The sequence below is a fragment of the Kryptolebias marmoratus genome, linkage group LG6, assembly GCF_001649575.2.
Source record: "Kryptolebias marmoratus isolate JLee-2015 linkage group LG6, ASM164957v2, whole genome shotgun sequence".
In the NCBI taxonomy this organism is placed as follows: domain Eukaryota; kingdom Metazoa; phylum Chordata; class Actinopteri; order Cyprinodontiformes; family Rivulidae; genus Kryptolebias; species Kryptolebias marmoratus.
In genome coordinates this window covers 16,099,159-16,114,609 of record NC_051435.1, presented here as the reverse complement: position 1 = coordinate 16,114,609, position 15,451 = coordinate 16,099,159, and the positions used below count along the sequence as shown (strand labels likewise).

Sequence of the window (15,451 nt, the reverse complement as noted above, 5' to 3'; positions counted from 1 at the left end):
CAAGTACCCCTGTTACACCTCTGATTACACTCCGGCAGTCAGATTAGGGTTTGTTCAACATTTTAAACGACTTTTTTTTCATTTTGGGCAAAAAACATGCATGCACTGTCCTTTAAAGTTTAGCATCTGGGATGCTGCAGGGAGGTTTGTTATAAATATATTGTTGTTTATTCTGAATGGATTTAAAGAAAAAAGAAAGTGAAACATTCAGCTGATCACAAACTTAAAGCGTCATTCGTCTTAGTGCCTCTAAGGCAATGGGTTGCTTCTGACCCAGAAAATGACTTCTGACCATCACTGACTTAAAATATTACTAATAATATCAGCAGAAAGGCTGCCTCAACAACTACTTTACTATTTTTATCCATTTGTAAACACTGTTTTATTATATGTCAATTATGACATAAAAAAGTGTTGTCAGCAATCATTTTAAGTTAAATAACTTTCATTTATTTAATAATTTTTATAACTCTTAATGAAGACAAAGATTTTTAAATCACTGATGGATAATTTTATTCTTCATACATAGTCATTTTTCAGTGTTAGTTTTTAAAAAACTTAAATAAATGATACTTGTAAATATGTAACTGCCCTGTAAAAAAAACTTAAAGGTACTGTAGTTTAAAAAAAGAAAACTAATTAAATGCTTTTATTTTTATATTACAATATGGATCAAAGTTGAAGGCCAGCCCCTTTTTTAAGCTACAAACTTATCTTTTTAACCTAAAGCTAAAGGCTCCTTCAAAGACTGAACAAGCTTTTATTGTAACAGTGCCTATAAATAAAAGTTGATATACTTCAAAAAAAGCTTTTGTTCACTTATTTAGCAAAAACTTCAGTTGATCAGCTTTACATCTTTATCAGTGTTGTATTAAACAGATATTCCTGCCAGGCTGCACCCTAACTTTAACTACAACTTTAAATTTATTTCTGTAGATCATCTCCTCACCTCCTCCTCACTCCTCCCCCTCCCAGCTTTAACTTTGGGAACTAAAGCTCTAAGAGGACATTTAAAACTTTTGCCCCATTCAAACAATAAATCTTGTTTAAGAAGTTTAAAAAAGCAAAATGTCACTGTCCTGATATTAGTATTGATGTTTTTCTTGCCTAACTATTCCTTTTTTTCAAGAAACTCATTACATCAAAAGGTATTGATGAACATTACCCATTACAGCAAAATGTCAGTCTTTTGTTGAACTACAAAGTAAACATCTTGGCTTGACTTCACAGGAGAAGCACAGATATATAATCTGTATCGTTAGAAATTAATCAGTATCCCAGCTCGCCGAGCTAGTTCCACGACTGCAGACTCATTACTGCTATAAGAACTTACAGGGGGGACAAAAACAGCTTGAAGTTTTCTCACTTTTACTATTTGCGTTTACAACAAATGGAAATGCCCGTTTCATTAAAAGGTTCATTGATTGTGATGATCCAAAGAGCACATTTAAAGGACCAGTAAAGACCAGTTCTCAGTAGGATGCAATAAAAGTCTTAACTAAATGAGATGGAGAAAACATGTGAGATAAAAAAGACATGACGTGAACTCAAAAAGACGAAATAGCAAGCAAACTACAACTTAAAAGCAAATAAAATGAAATTCAAAATACCAAAGGGTCATGCAAAAAAAATGAGATGAGAAAAAACAACTAAATGTTTAACCAAAGTCATGTAAAATGATTTAAATCAGAGGTTCAGTAAATCCACCAGGGTAAAATGCAGGAAGTGAAGCAAAAGATGACAAATTATGATGTAGATAGATAGATAGATAGATAGATAGATAGATAGATAGATAGATAGATAGATAGATAGATAGATAGATAGATAGATAGATAGATAGATAGATAGACGACTTTGTTAATCCAGGAGAGATATTTTGTTGACATTTTGCCATAGTATCACCCAGGTACTTCCCAAAAATGCAATACCAGCATGGAAATAGCAGCAAGTTTCTAATAATAATGCAAAACAAGAGCAGTCGTGAAAGAAAATAGATATGTATACAGATAAAATACAAAGGAAATGGGAATTAATGGAAGTTTCAAGAGATTATTACATAATTTGTACATTTTTATGTGAGGACCCTGAACAATAACAACATAAAAACTATCTAGATTTTTTTTTTAACCATATGTGGCCCACATGTGTTTATTCCCGCCCCCTGTCAAAGCAGGGACGTTCAAACAAAAACAGAAAAGGTGCTGACATAAGAAAGATTTTGTCCTAAAGCCAAAGAGTTTTGTTTGGCGCCTGATTTTGGCTTGACAGTTCACGCCAGTTATTGGCGAGTAAGTGCTGCCAAACAGTGCCATCTCCTGGGGATAAACACTATCTACAGGGAGTGTTTGTGATCGAACCCAGGGAAATACAGATACAGGGAGCAGATTTCCTGATGTCTGCCAACCTCAGGAGAAAGCAGAGAGAACAGGAGAAACAGGAGCGAAAGAGGAAGAAAAAAACAGGGGCAGGCAGTCAGAGGTACAAGAATAAAAAATGTGTAAAAGTAAAATCTGTTATCCACTCTCCTTCCTGAGGCTCGGCTGCGCAAAAAGGTGCTGCAAAGGTGAAACGGTTTTAGATGTAAAAGCAAAGAAAAAAATCCATCATGGCAATATTAGTGGAACATATAGACCACTAAAAACTGGAATTTATTTATTTAATAAAAGACACAAACAGCCGGAGGTGTGCACACCTGAAAACATGTTGTCAACAGCAAGGAAAGGAGGCAACTGCTGCACTTTGGCAGCTTCCTGCCAGACATCTGGAGTTTTATTAACAGTCACAGGATTAATAGACTCTTTACTACCCAAAGCAATTAGGGGCTTAATTGCTGATGAAATAAAGTCCTTTGAGAAGGAACATTAAAAAAGAAGATAGATAGGTTTAAAAAAAATGTCATCGAAGCAAAGTCAGTAGTGGCATATGTGTAAATGTGTGTGAGACACATGCATGTTCTTCCATTTATCTACTGACCTGCAGTATCATGTCAGACCACTAGGAGGGAGGTGAGAGTAAATGTTCTGCACTTGATTCCTGTCCTGCTGCTGCACAGCCACTGATGAAAATGTTTTCTCTTTTAAGGTCCACCCGGGAGGAAAAAAGGTCATTTTATGGTCTGGTGGCTCTCTAACCTGGACAGAAAATGTCTGTCTTTGGCTTCCTATCTTATTTTAACTTCTTCTTTTTTTCTCACTATGGCAGAAAGGATCCTTTTATGTGTGGAGCCTGAGGTGCCTGAACTAAAATATTTCTATTTTCTCCCATGTAATATTTCTGCTTTACCAGAATTTAAATAATACAGTTCATGATTGGTAACAAATCATACAAATCATTTCCAGCAGTAATGTAACTGATACTGAATGGCAAAAAATGATAAAATATTTTGTGGGCACCCTAATGTTAGAGGTAAAGAAAACCAAGAATATGATCACATTTTAAGTAGCTTTTTTTTTTCTTTATTGCTTTTTAAAACTGTTGGTTGAAGAATAATCAGGATGCTTCCTTATGTCCACAGTCTGAAGAAATCATGAACACAACATGGGATTTCAGTGTAGAGTGGCTGGAATTAAGTTCAGAGAAGAAAATAAATTACAACTCCAAACTTGATTCATGGGATTAATTAGTGTTTAAAATCTTAAAATCAAGATAATTTTCAGCAAAATAGATTAGGTTTGGTGGATGTATGGATATTATCAGTCGACAAAAAGTTTTTTGGAAATTAATCAAAATAGATTATATACATATATATATATATATATATATATATATATATACCTTTAAATTATATACTAATAGTTCTACATAAATAGGTGTCTTCACTTAACAATAAGGAAGAACTAAAGTTGTTAAAGTTATTTTGGGTGGGTATCTTCTAGTATTCCTCAGGTCGTGACTAACTATCTATCTATCTATCTATCTATCTATCTATCTATCTATCTATCTATCTATCTATCTATCTATCTATCTATCTATCTATCTATCTATCTAATTCGTGCTTATTTATTACCAGAATTTAATTTGTTCTAACTTTCATGTGAAACCAGTTCTAAGCATAGCAGCTGAGAGGCACTCTGCCTATAAAATTCTGTATCTTTTTTGAATATTGTAGTCATAAAGTTCTAGTTGCATTTTATCAGTCCTAAGGACTGTTTCCCAACTTCATTTGACATGATTAGAACTTCATATGTCATCCTCTGAAAATAGTTTTGTGGTGAGAGTTCAGGAAAGAGCTTTTCTCTCTTTCTCTCTCTCTCAGTGTTTTATTTTATTGAGGTTGTAATTTATTTTTGGTTTGCTTTTCCAGCACAAGGAGTTCTCCAAGCCGGAATTTCTGCCAGACTAGTTACTAATGAAAAATCTTATATTCTCAGAGCTTTATTCACTTTTGTGAACATAAAATATTTTAATAAGAAGAGTGTGGAGCAGGCGCTCAGGGAGCTGTTTTTCCTGAGCTCAGTGTTTCAGGAGTGTTTTGCATGGTGGTCATTACCTTCCTGAAATTAGACTATGATTGATAAGAAATTACTGAGAAAAAAACATTTCATTCTTTTTACAGCTTTGCACACTACCAGATATGTTGCTTAACCCTGGTCGACCTGAGCTGATTGTATTTTAATCCATTTTATTGTTCCAACCTTTGTCACTTAAGGAGATTTTCAAAGACTGAACCAATAAATATAACAGTGCTCCTTTTTAGAGTGTATTTTTAAACTTTCGCTTCATTTGTTTGGGTTCAGAATAAAATACAAACCTTCTGGCCAGGTTATTTTATTGGCATGGAAGCAAACAAGGCCGCACTAAGCAGGTTTCAGCCATCTAGCCTTTGGACAGTGAGACAATATTAAAGTTGCATGAGGGCCAGGATCTAATGCTCAGAGACAGAGCTTCATAAAACTGTAATTACATCATTACTGCTGCTAGACTTCATCCTGGTGTCCAAGGTCAACATTCAGTGGTGTTATCGCAGATTTTGATCAAATGAATAGAATCTAACGGTATATGAAGAAACCCTCGGTCTGCCTTTATGTGGAGTCTTTTGAGGAGTTTCCTCTGTAGATTTTCCACTGGATTTTGGGTCATTTTTCATGATCACGTAGGAAGATTACCTGCAAATGTTTATCACATAGTTTAGAAAAACTTTGGCCAAAACGTACGCTCTATTCTGAGCAAAGCGTTGCACACATATTACTGTATCATGAGCTGTCAAAATAAGGATTTTGAAAAAGTATGGCAAGTCACACTGATGACAAAATTAGACTTACCTTTAATATTTAAATAAACAACTTCATAATAAAGGCAAAGACCTTTATTGCTGTAAAAAATAAATCAGTCAATTCATAATTTTCTTTACTCTAATAATTTAGTATGATGCCAGTAAATGCTTGAATTTCAAAGTTGGATAACTGTATTATTATTTTCTACATGAATAGAAAGAACTCTCATAGGGGTTCATACAGAGCATACATTATGTATCACACAATAGTTTTCTTATGTAGTATTTGTATGAAATATTATAATGTGGCTCTGAAAAAAAACAATTATTTTGTGAGAAAAGTGCCTCTTTTGATTGTAAAGGTTGTAGACCCCTGGGTTAGAGCGACAGTGGTTGACTGCTGTTTCATTTCCACACCTAGATGTGTTTGGAGGGTGAATACGGAACAGTGGTGATCCCTAGTGGTCTAACCAGGTATTTCACCAGGAATTCATTCAAACTTTCCTGATTCTGCTTGACTGAACTAAGGTTTGCCCTCTAATCCGGAGCTGATGCGACAAGTCTTTATCAGAAGCTTCAGTGCTGACACAAAGCACATTATTTCATGTGATGTCATATCATTAAAGCGCTCTATCGCTGCTGCAGTGTGTTGTCTCCTGTGTGAAGCTGTCTAACACAGTCTCCCTTGGAAAGTGTGTCAGTGCTGAAAAAGAGCAGATGCCGCACACACACTCGCATGGTAATGTTTGTTTATTATTATAGAAAAATAGTTTTTATAAAAACAAATAAGTTATGAATTCCAGCAGCTGCTTTGTATTATTCCTCTGTAATAACATCTCTTCCCTTCAACATTCTCTTTAATTCTCTCTCTCTCTCTCTCACACACACACACACACACACACGCTTGCTTGTGTTGGTCCCTTCACAGTCCATGAAGTTCTCCTCGCCTCGCACTCAGCTTGGAGCATCAGTCCGCCTGAACAGATAGAAACCTGCTGAATTCACCCCCCTTTCTCCCTCTCTCTCTCTCTCTGCGAGGTTGCCGCTTACTTCCCGTAGAACATCTCCATGAGCACCTCCTCGATGTTCACCGTCCCTATGACGGGCCTGAAGAAGAGCTGGGCGACCACCGGGGGGCTGATGGCCCTCAGCATGGACAGGGCGATGAGCAGCTTGGCGAAGCGCGTCGTGTCTTCGTGGTGGATGAGCCGGACGTGCTCGTTCAGCGCCTGGTGCGCCTCGCGACGCAGCGACTGGATGTAGTGCAGGCACCGCAAACCGTCCAGATCTGAGGGAGAGAGAGAGAGGAAAGTTTTAGTTTCAAGCACGTGTTTTACGCGTGTCACGTCTGTCTGGTATTCAGACAAATCAGTCTGATGTAGGACTGCGCGATGTTAGGAAAACTTGTGATATCATTGCCATGACAACAATTGCAACCCACATTATCCTCACTTTCTCTTGTGTCATCACTATCATCTAAACCATGTGTGGGCATCAAGTGAGAGTCAGTTTGACAGACCAGATATTATTAGCATGCAGAACATTAATGTGTTGTTGTTTACTGCAGGTCTTTTTTTTTGTCGTGTTGATATTGCGCACACTGGTGTCGCCCTAAATCTCCAGATTTGTGCCAACTTCCATTCTCGACCCACCTGGGTTAAACAGCACCGCTCCCTTCAGGTAGGCGTACTCCTTCGTGCTGATGTCCACACTCCAGCACTTCTTCAGGAAAGCCTTGATCGCCTCGATGTCCACCACGGACACGCCGAGCGGCGCGTGGCTCTGGCCGCTCGGCGCGTCGCTCTGCCGCTCCGGCAGCCCCGTGAGGATGCGCTGCAGCATGCTGGGCTCCACCGTCTCCGTGGTCTCAAAGTCCACGCGGTCCTGCGCGAGTCCCAGCACGAGCAGGGGCGCCCAGCCGCTCCGGATGAGCAGCAGCTGGTCGTCGTCCGGCAGCTCGCGGAAGCACGGCACGTTCTTCACGAAGCGCAGCGTCTTGACCAGCACGGCGGACGCGGCTTTGCAGGTGACCTGCGGGGCGCGCAGGACCCCGCGGCGGCGCATCGAGCCGCACGAGCAAGCCTGCTGCTGCTGCTGCTGCTGCTGCTGAGAGGCTGGGGGGGCGGAGGAGGGGCACGAGGAGGAGGAGGAGGAGGACGTTGAGGAGGAGGAGGGGGGTGTCTTCTGGAGCAAGAGTTGCAGCGTGTGATGCTGGGAAGGCTGCTGCTGCTGCTCCTCGGGGGTCACAAGGCTATCGCTCTTCAGGATGTTGTAGAGAATGCTGTTGTTGTTCCGCGCGCTGGCACCCCGACAGCGACAGCCCTCCAGGGTGGCCATGACCGCCGGAGGTCAGTGACACAGGTAGCTGTTTTCTCTCGCCCCCCCCCCGCCCTGATCGCCCCCAGTGAAGGGCAGCCCGTTTATTTCAGCTCCCGTCTGTCCCCGCACTTTGAGAGATTGTTCCGAACTACTGCTCATTCCACCTCCCCAGAGTTATGCACCTCCTCTGTCTCCACCTCCTCTCTCCCTCTCTCTCTCTCTCCCTCTCTCTCTCTCTCTCTGTCTCCCAGCTCTCACAGCTCAGTCTGTAAAATATATATTTTTAGATTAGATACTTCAGCCAAATACACTTTTATCTCCACTGTTTTCGCAGAACAAAGGCTCCAAAAAAAACAAAAACAGGTGACCTCATCATTTAAGTTTTTTTTTTTCAGTGTACTCTACACTTTCAAATTAAAGACCTAGCAGTCCTTGAAAGGATTGCATATCGCCCGCCACATTTCATGTCGGAGTTTTAAACTAAGTTCATCAAATGCTGATAAATGAGGAGTTGTACCTGTTTTGGTCAAAGCTTTGTGCATAATTTGACATCATATGTTTGTGAACGAAAAACTTTTTTTTCTTTTTTTAAGCTACTACCTGAAACTCTAACATGTCAGCTTTCTATAGTGAAGCTCAATAATATTTTGAGATTTATTTTTTTTGTAACAGTCTTACAAAATGTTTACATTAGATGTATAAACTGTATAAGAAGGTAAAGAAACCTAAGACAAAAAAAGCTAAAGCTGCTGTCAGTGGCTCAGTAGGTCATGGAAACCACACATCTGTGGCTCACATCTATCAAGAGACAGGCAGACAAGAACGCAGATTAGATAATAAGCCTCAAACAAACAGTCGCTGTGCAAAAAGTGTATGTCATGATAAAAAGAATATATCTGAACATAACTGGCAGAAGCATCTGACAGTCACACGTCTACTTTTATGTATCGACAGCATTTTATGTATGACAAGTTATAAAAAACTCGAGTTAAAGCGAGTCAGAGCTCAGATACAAGGAAGTCAATGAGTGTTTGGATGTACGGTCTCTGCACGCTGAGGGGGATTTGTAAGAAAATTGCAAGACTCTTCACAGTTAGAGAGACGCACCGCGTGAAAGAAAACAAATCCGCCCACGTTTTGATGTATAAACTTTATAAGAAGTGTGAAATTGCTGGGAGCAAGGAGAGTTTGCCAAAGTTCTGGAAACTTTAAACGGCTTAAAACTTCAGAGTGCAGTCTGTTGTTATCCGTGGGGTCATTTCTTCTCGTTTGTTGTCAATTCTGTCCACGTCATACGATGCACCGCCACCAAAAGTTAGAGCACACTTTTCTTAATCGAGTCGCACGTTTCAGTGGGGTTTTTGGAAGGGTTTTTCCAAGGCTGTGGGAGGAGTAGTAAATTGAAAATGGTGATGGAGACAAAAAGGGGCACTTCAGAGCCCCTTTATTAGTCTGTTTAAAGGGTTTGTTTTTATTGAAAGTGAGAGCAGAGCAAAAGAATACACGAAAAAAAGGGAATCCGAGAGACAAACTCTCCTTCCCAGCTCTGCCTTGGACTCAGTGGCAATGCTGTTTATCAGGCAGGAACCAGTGAAAAATATGGAGCAGACATAGATCTGAAGGCTTAATTATTTAAGAGACAATTTATATGATTTTCTATGAAGGGGGGGAAAAAAAGTAGGAAGAACTGAGCTGTGAAGGCCAGCCTCCATCCTTGACTCGGACACACTGATATTGATTTAACCGTGAAAACTGGAGCTGGTGAATTATGATGTCATGACTCAGTGCTCCTCTTGTCTCTGTCACTGAAGGAGGATGTGAGGGGGGGCAGCAGCGGGGAAGGAGGAAAGGAGGGGGGGGTCATTAAATGAGAAACAGAGAAGGACAAGTTAGAATAAAGCAGACAAATTAAAGGTTTATCCCAACTGCTTCAAAGAGGGGTCATGGGTTAGGGGCGCAGTTGGCTGCTAATCGTTAAGAGGCGAAGGAAGCAGAGGAAACACCCGAAGAGATGACCGAGAACTTTATCCAGGGCAAAAGTTTGTCTGTAAGGTTTGAGCCTCCACGACAAGCACATATTCTCATACTCCCTAAGGTATCCTGTACCTTAAAGAACGTTTGTGCTCCCATGAAACACGGGCAGGACTTCCGTGTCCCTTTGCTCTGTTTCTTCGAAGGACAAGGCTATGAATAAAGACAAGATGAAAAACTTCTGCTGTGGAGCTGCAACATTGTTCAGAGGGCCACATGTCTTTGTATTGATTTAGCTGAGAAAGAGAGAGAGAGAGAGAGAAAGAGAGAGAGAGAGGGAGAAAAAAAAACAGAAAGATTTTTCACATGTTTATATCAAGGACACTGTGGGATAAACAGCCTTCACTCAACTAGTCTCTTCTCCTGCTCAAGGCCCAGCCTGCACAGGTTATAAAAATCCTTCCGTCTCAAGGAGAGATTACATTATGTGTTGTTGCAAAAGCACAGAGCTGCAGAGACAGCACTCTGTCACCATTTGTCTCTCTTTGTCTCCCTCTTTGTTTTACTCCTTTTGCTTCCCGTGTTTATCAGATCTGTGCAAAATGTATTTTACCAGCTCTCTGTGTCACCTTTTTTATACTTCTTTTTAAACAGAATTCATCGTAAATATTCCCCCCCACTGATTCCATCCAGTTCATGATGTGCAGACGCACACCGTTAAAAGACTGGAGTGGTTTATTTCTTTAATACTGAAGATGACGACATGTCAAAATATAGCAAATGGTGTCTGCCAGCGCTTTTGACAAAACGATGCAAATGGAATCAGTCAAATTAGGACAATTTGGAAACACTGCAGGGTTCTTGCATTAATCTCATATGGGTGTTCTTTTCAGTCTTAGAGCCTAAATATGAGTCAAACAATAAAACTGCATTAAAAAGGCAAGTGGCCTGTGAAAGTAATTTGTCACACTGTGAAATTTGAGTAAAATGATGCTTTAAATGTGCATGCAATACAAACTAAAATTGAAAAAAATGTGTTGTAATTGTGGTTATTTTTGAAGGCTGCTTCCTTTTTTTATTACACATATGATTTTTTTTATATGGTTATTATTCAAAGTGGAGATTCAGATGTTTTGAAGTGGGATCTGTTGGAGATAGCACTTTTAATGACCTCTGTTTGGAGAAATGGAGTTTAATTCTGACTGGATTGATGAGCTAACGGCTGGTCTGAGTGAGACCAAGACCAGAAGGAATTGCTGCCAATTCTAGTCTCAAACATATCATAACGATTCAAGAAAACACTATTTTATAAACAAGTGCAAACAGTGGCAGGAGCTGTCTGTAGCACTTCCAGTGAAGCTTCCAGTAAACTTTCATATCTTATTATTTCTGCAAGAATAAATATGTGATACAAAAGTGATGGTTTTTAAAATAATCTATTTGGTTTTAGCCCTTCTGAAACTAGCCTTCAGCTCATCTATCCATTTAGAATTAAAGTTGGAATTTTTTTTTTTCAAACCTTGGTCATTTAAAGACAAACACTCTGTGGACAAAAGTGTTTGACCACATCTGTTAATTGTTAAATTTAGGTGTTTCAGTCAGTGTTTCGCCTGGACCCTTTCTCTCCAATGATGGAGAACCTTAATGCTTCAAAATACCCAAAACATTTTGTACATTATTATACTTATCACTTTGGGGAAGGACCTCTACATGTCGATGCCCCGATGCAGAAAACAACGACTATAAAGACACAGTTTCCTGAGTTTAGTGTGGAAGAACTTGACTGGTCCGCACAAAGCCCTGACCTCTGCTCCACCGAACTGGAGATCCAGAATTTATCATCCAACATGAGTACCTGACCTCATCAGTGCTCTACAGATCATGCGGAAAGCCCTCTAAGAGGAATGGAATCTGATATAGGTGCAACAGAAGAGTCCCTGTTGGTGTGATGGTCAGAAGTGGCCAAATCCTGTTGTCATATAGAGTATCTACAACAGGTAAGATGTTACTGTAATTGTTCATAACCTTTCCACAGAACCCCGCTTCAATAAATATGGATTGCTGCTTTTAGTTTTGAAAGAATGTGAGGATGTAAAGTTCTAATGTTTTACCTTGATTATGTTTTACACAGTGTCACGCAACTCTTTGTACACTGACTAAATCATCAGCTAACTCAAATGAACTCCATTGTGTCCTTTAAAATCTGCATGGCCAGATTCTTCAGATACATTAAATTCAATTTAATGTAATTAAAATCTACTTGATAAAATAAAAGCAGATACTGACATTAAATGGTTCACAATGCCACCTTTCACTGTGAAAAATTTGTTTGCATTGTTGTGTCAAGTTTCTGTGGTAAACAGCAGACTCAGTCTTTGGCGAGGCGCCTGCTGGTCCAAAGCCCAGTTTAAAATGGCTCAGCATGGGGAGACCCTCTCTCAGACCCATCTATACCTGTCAGGACGTGAATCTGCGCCTTCTAAACAGTCTTCAAGCTTCGCATTCACAATTTAAACCCCCAAAATCCTCTGACTCAGGCTCATTTTATGCACATGACTCATCCACGGGAGTTTATTTTCACTTTTCCAGCACAGAAAACTTGAATTTCTTCCCCTCCGCCGCCCTGCTCCGTCATGTCAGCACACCCGATGCAGAAAAAGATTTAACACTCGAAAAACACAAAGCAGATGGTGTTTGTATGTGCAAAAACAAAGCACCCACATGTGTGCTTTCATCTGTGCCTCTTAAACTCCTGTAATTGCTTTGACACCCAGACAGTCTGAGTCAGACAGCATCAGCCACGCTGCAGTTCTGTGTCTAGCGGTGAAATTCAGATCAAGGTCAGAACCAAAGAGGATATTTACTCAGACAAGGAGCATGGGAAAGTGAGAGCGACACACACGCAAGAATGAAATTGGAAAGGCATAGAAAATGAAGTGCTGTTAAATGTGTATTCCAGCACTTTTGGCTTTTCAGAGGATTTAATTTGTTTGCTCGACTAAAAGAATTCCCCCTTACAAAGCCAAATTTGCTTGTGTGAACTTTTCTCCAAAGATTCACGTGTACGTTTTACTCCCTTATCCCGTTTCAGATCACTGTACAATTATTACCTATGTTAAAATACTCCAGCTGAGCAGGTTGATCAAGTGAATGCACAAAACAGGATATCAACACTCCTATGTACTTTTGCAGCAGTTCACATTTTCTGCAAGCTGATCACGCAAATGAAATTCTGAGGTTGCCGTGACCCAAGACGACAGTTCTCTAGCACATTCAGTCTGCCCAGCCTTGAAACACATGTGTGGAGAAAAAAAAAACACAAGGTTTTAACCAAACACTCGGCGCTGCAGACGCCCACGGACACTCCAAGACAGGTCTCAGAAACGTAAGAGGACAACTTTGTGTGATTCAAGGCTTTGCATTAAATGGCTTCCCTGGAAAAGTCTTGTACTGCATTGTTTGTTGATTTGTTGGGCACTCTTCTGGTGGTTGCCATGGAGACTGCCTCCATTTTCTCTCTGTGGCTGCTCACATAAAGGACTGTGTCCTTGTCTCCATAATAGTTACAAATTGAATACTGCACTTTCCAAGGACTCGTGTCACCAACTTACAGCAAAGTGAAAGTTTATGTGCGCGCGAGTGTGTGTGTGTGCGTAGGTGTGTGTCTGTGTGTTAGAGGATGAAAAAAAAAACAAGTTGACTTCCCTGTAGATGTGTAGGATACCGTCGAGCTAAAACTTACATTATTTTTGAACAAGGTTTTTATTTACGAATCCGACAGAACAAATATGAATGTCTCAGAATGACAAAGTGAAAGGACGGAGCGCAGCTCAGGAAGTGCTGAAGGAAAACGAAGGAGGGAGGAGGAAAATTAAAAACAGAACGAATAAAAATACATCTCAGAAGTGGTCACAGACTAATAAAAGTGAGGAAAACCTCATCAGAACAATTTCAGCTGTTACATCACAGTAAGGAGATGCCAATTTTTTTTCCTCAAGAAAAGAAACTTAAATAAAAAGATGATAATGAAGGTAAACATTTAATTGGGCCAGGATAGGACAGATTTATAACACTTAATAAAGTTATTGCTGTCATTTCTCTGTGTGAGTCACTGACTGATATGGAGGAGATTATTTTTATTTGTTTTATTTTTATTTTATTTTAATGTCAAGAGAGTCCAAACTGATGCTGCCATTTAAAACATTACTGCAACATCACTTTCATGATGTGTCAAAGTTTTCTAAATAATTAACATAAGAAATAAATTGTTAAATATACATATGTTCAAAAGATAAATACAGTACATAAAAATAAAACAGTTCATTAAATAATCAAATAATAATAAATCAATACAAATAAATGTGAGAAAGAAAGGAACTAGAATTTCTCTTTTTGTTTAATTAGATTATTTGGAAATATTTTATTAAATTTGCAAATTCTTACAGGACTATGCAAAAGATTTAAACTACCTTGGAGATTTTAGGGTTATTTTGTTTCCAAGTAGCCAGACCTTTTTTTTGTAATCATTAAACGTGGTCTTGATCAATAGTTCTCCAGATTTTCTGAAAGTCTTTCAAAGTTTTATAATAGTCATTTTCAGTCCTTGTGCCTGATCATGACAGCATATTATGCAGTGCAAAAATAAAAATAAAAACTAAGTGAACAAGGGTAAAACAAAAAGCATCAGACCTTTAAAAACTATCTACAGCAGATGAACAGCATTTGAAAGTCATACCTTTATCTTTTGATCATCTACTGTATGCCAAGTTTTCAGCTAATATCTCCCTGGAAACCACCTTATTGGTGCTAAAATACTGTGTTCTGTCTGTCAAACTAGGCTGTCCTTGATATTTTTCATAGATTCGAAAGAAATGAAAACAAATTGTGTCTTTGTGACAAGCTGGTAACAAAGTGTCCTCTCAATATGGTCATGTACCAGACACAAATGAGCAAAAACACAGAAAGACCTTTAGAAAACTTGAAGAACTATTGATCAAGACCACTTTAAAAGATTACGAGAAGGTCTGGTTGTTTGGAAAGCACTAAAGGAATAAGGGATGATTCAAGCCATCCCACTGCACTCTATCTTGGTCTAATTAAATACAGACAGCAACCTACATGCGTTATATACATATAGCAATAAATATTAGTAAAACCAGCCTAGGTTCAAGCTGTGGAGGCCCAGAGTCACTGGTGTAGTTAAATGCACCAAAGGTTACATTTTCTGTTGTAATCGGTTTGATCACAGGATCATTCTGATAGGAGGTGGCTAAATCTCCAGATCTTGATGATGAGCCCATCACTCAAACTCAGATAGCTGACTTTATGTCATGTGTTAACAGATTTCACTCCTCTGAGACAAAGATGGAGAGCAGAGATGACAGGAGCAAAGCAGACTTTAAATGGAGTCGGACATCCAGCATAATTTGAATCTGGTGTCTCCTAAAGTCGGTCCAATAGTTACTTTTAGCTTCATCATCAGCTGTGTGTCAGGAGCCAATCAGCTCGGTGACAGACGGCTCGGCTCTCTGAACAAACACAGCGTCGCTCATTGTTTACCTCAGCTGTGAGCCTCTCACCGAACGTGGGCAAACAGCACACGTGACACGCGCTTGTGACAGGATTGTTCATAGTGTGTTTGTCTCTCCTCTTGTAACAGTGTTCAAGGTTGGTGCATAAACCCAAGGTCACCCTGATTACGACAAACAAAGTATCAGATATGCCAGCTTTTAGGTCAGGCACAAGTGATTCTGCTGTTCCACAGAGACGAGGTGTCCAGACATACCCAAATAAAACCACGTTGTCCTGTGGCATGTGTTTATCCTGTCATTTCAGCTAAAAAACATTCTTTTCAAAAAATAATTTTGATTGTATTTCAAGTTTTAAATCATTTTTGTGCAGTAAGTAATAGAAATTTAAAGTTTACTCACAGTAAAACATTCATCAGTG

The 15,451-nt window shown here is 39.4% G+C and overlaps 1 protein-coding gene across 1 annotated transcript; it reads right to left on the bottom strand.

Moving 5' to 3' along the window:
• Positions 1-5,944: 5,944 nt before the first annotated feature.
• nr0b1 (nuclear receptor subfamily 0, group B, member 1) lies at positions 5,945-7,681 on the bottom strand. The gene is made up of 2 exons (XM_017410285.2): positions 6,865-7,681; positions 5,945-6,500 (listed from the first exon to the last, which is right to left on the bottom strand). Exons 1-2 carry the CDS (start codon positions 7,547-7,549, stop codon positions 6,259-6,261), a joined length of 927 nt encoding a protein of 308 aa, XP_017265774.1. The 5' UTR covers positions 7,550-7,681; the 3' UTR covers positions 5,945-6,258.
• Between the last annotated feature and the right edge of the window lie 7,770 nt (positions 7,682-15,451).

Excerpts from the sequence above, each read along its gene's own strand:
- nr0b1 (XM_017410285.2), bottom strand. The coding sequence starts at position 7,549 with ATGGCCACCCTGGAGGGCTGTCGCTGTCGGGGTGCCAGCGCGCGGAAC. Across the intron at positions 6,501-6,864 it reads AGCGGTGCTGTTTAACCCAG|ATCTGGACGGTTTGCGGTGC; the intron begins GTGGGTCGAGAA and ends TCTCTCCCTCAG.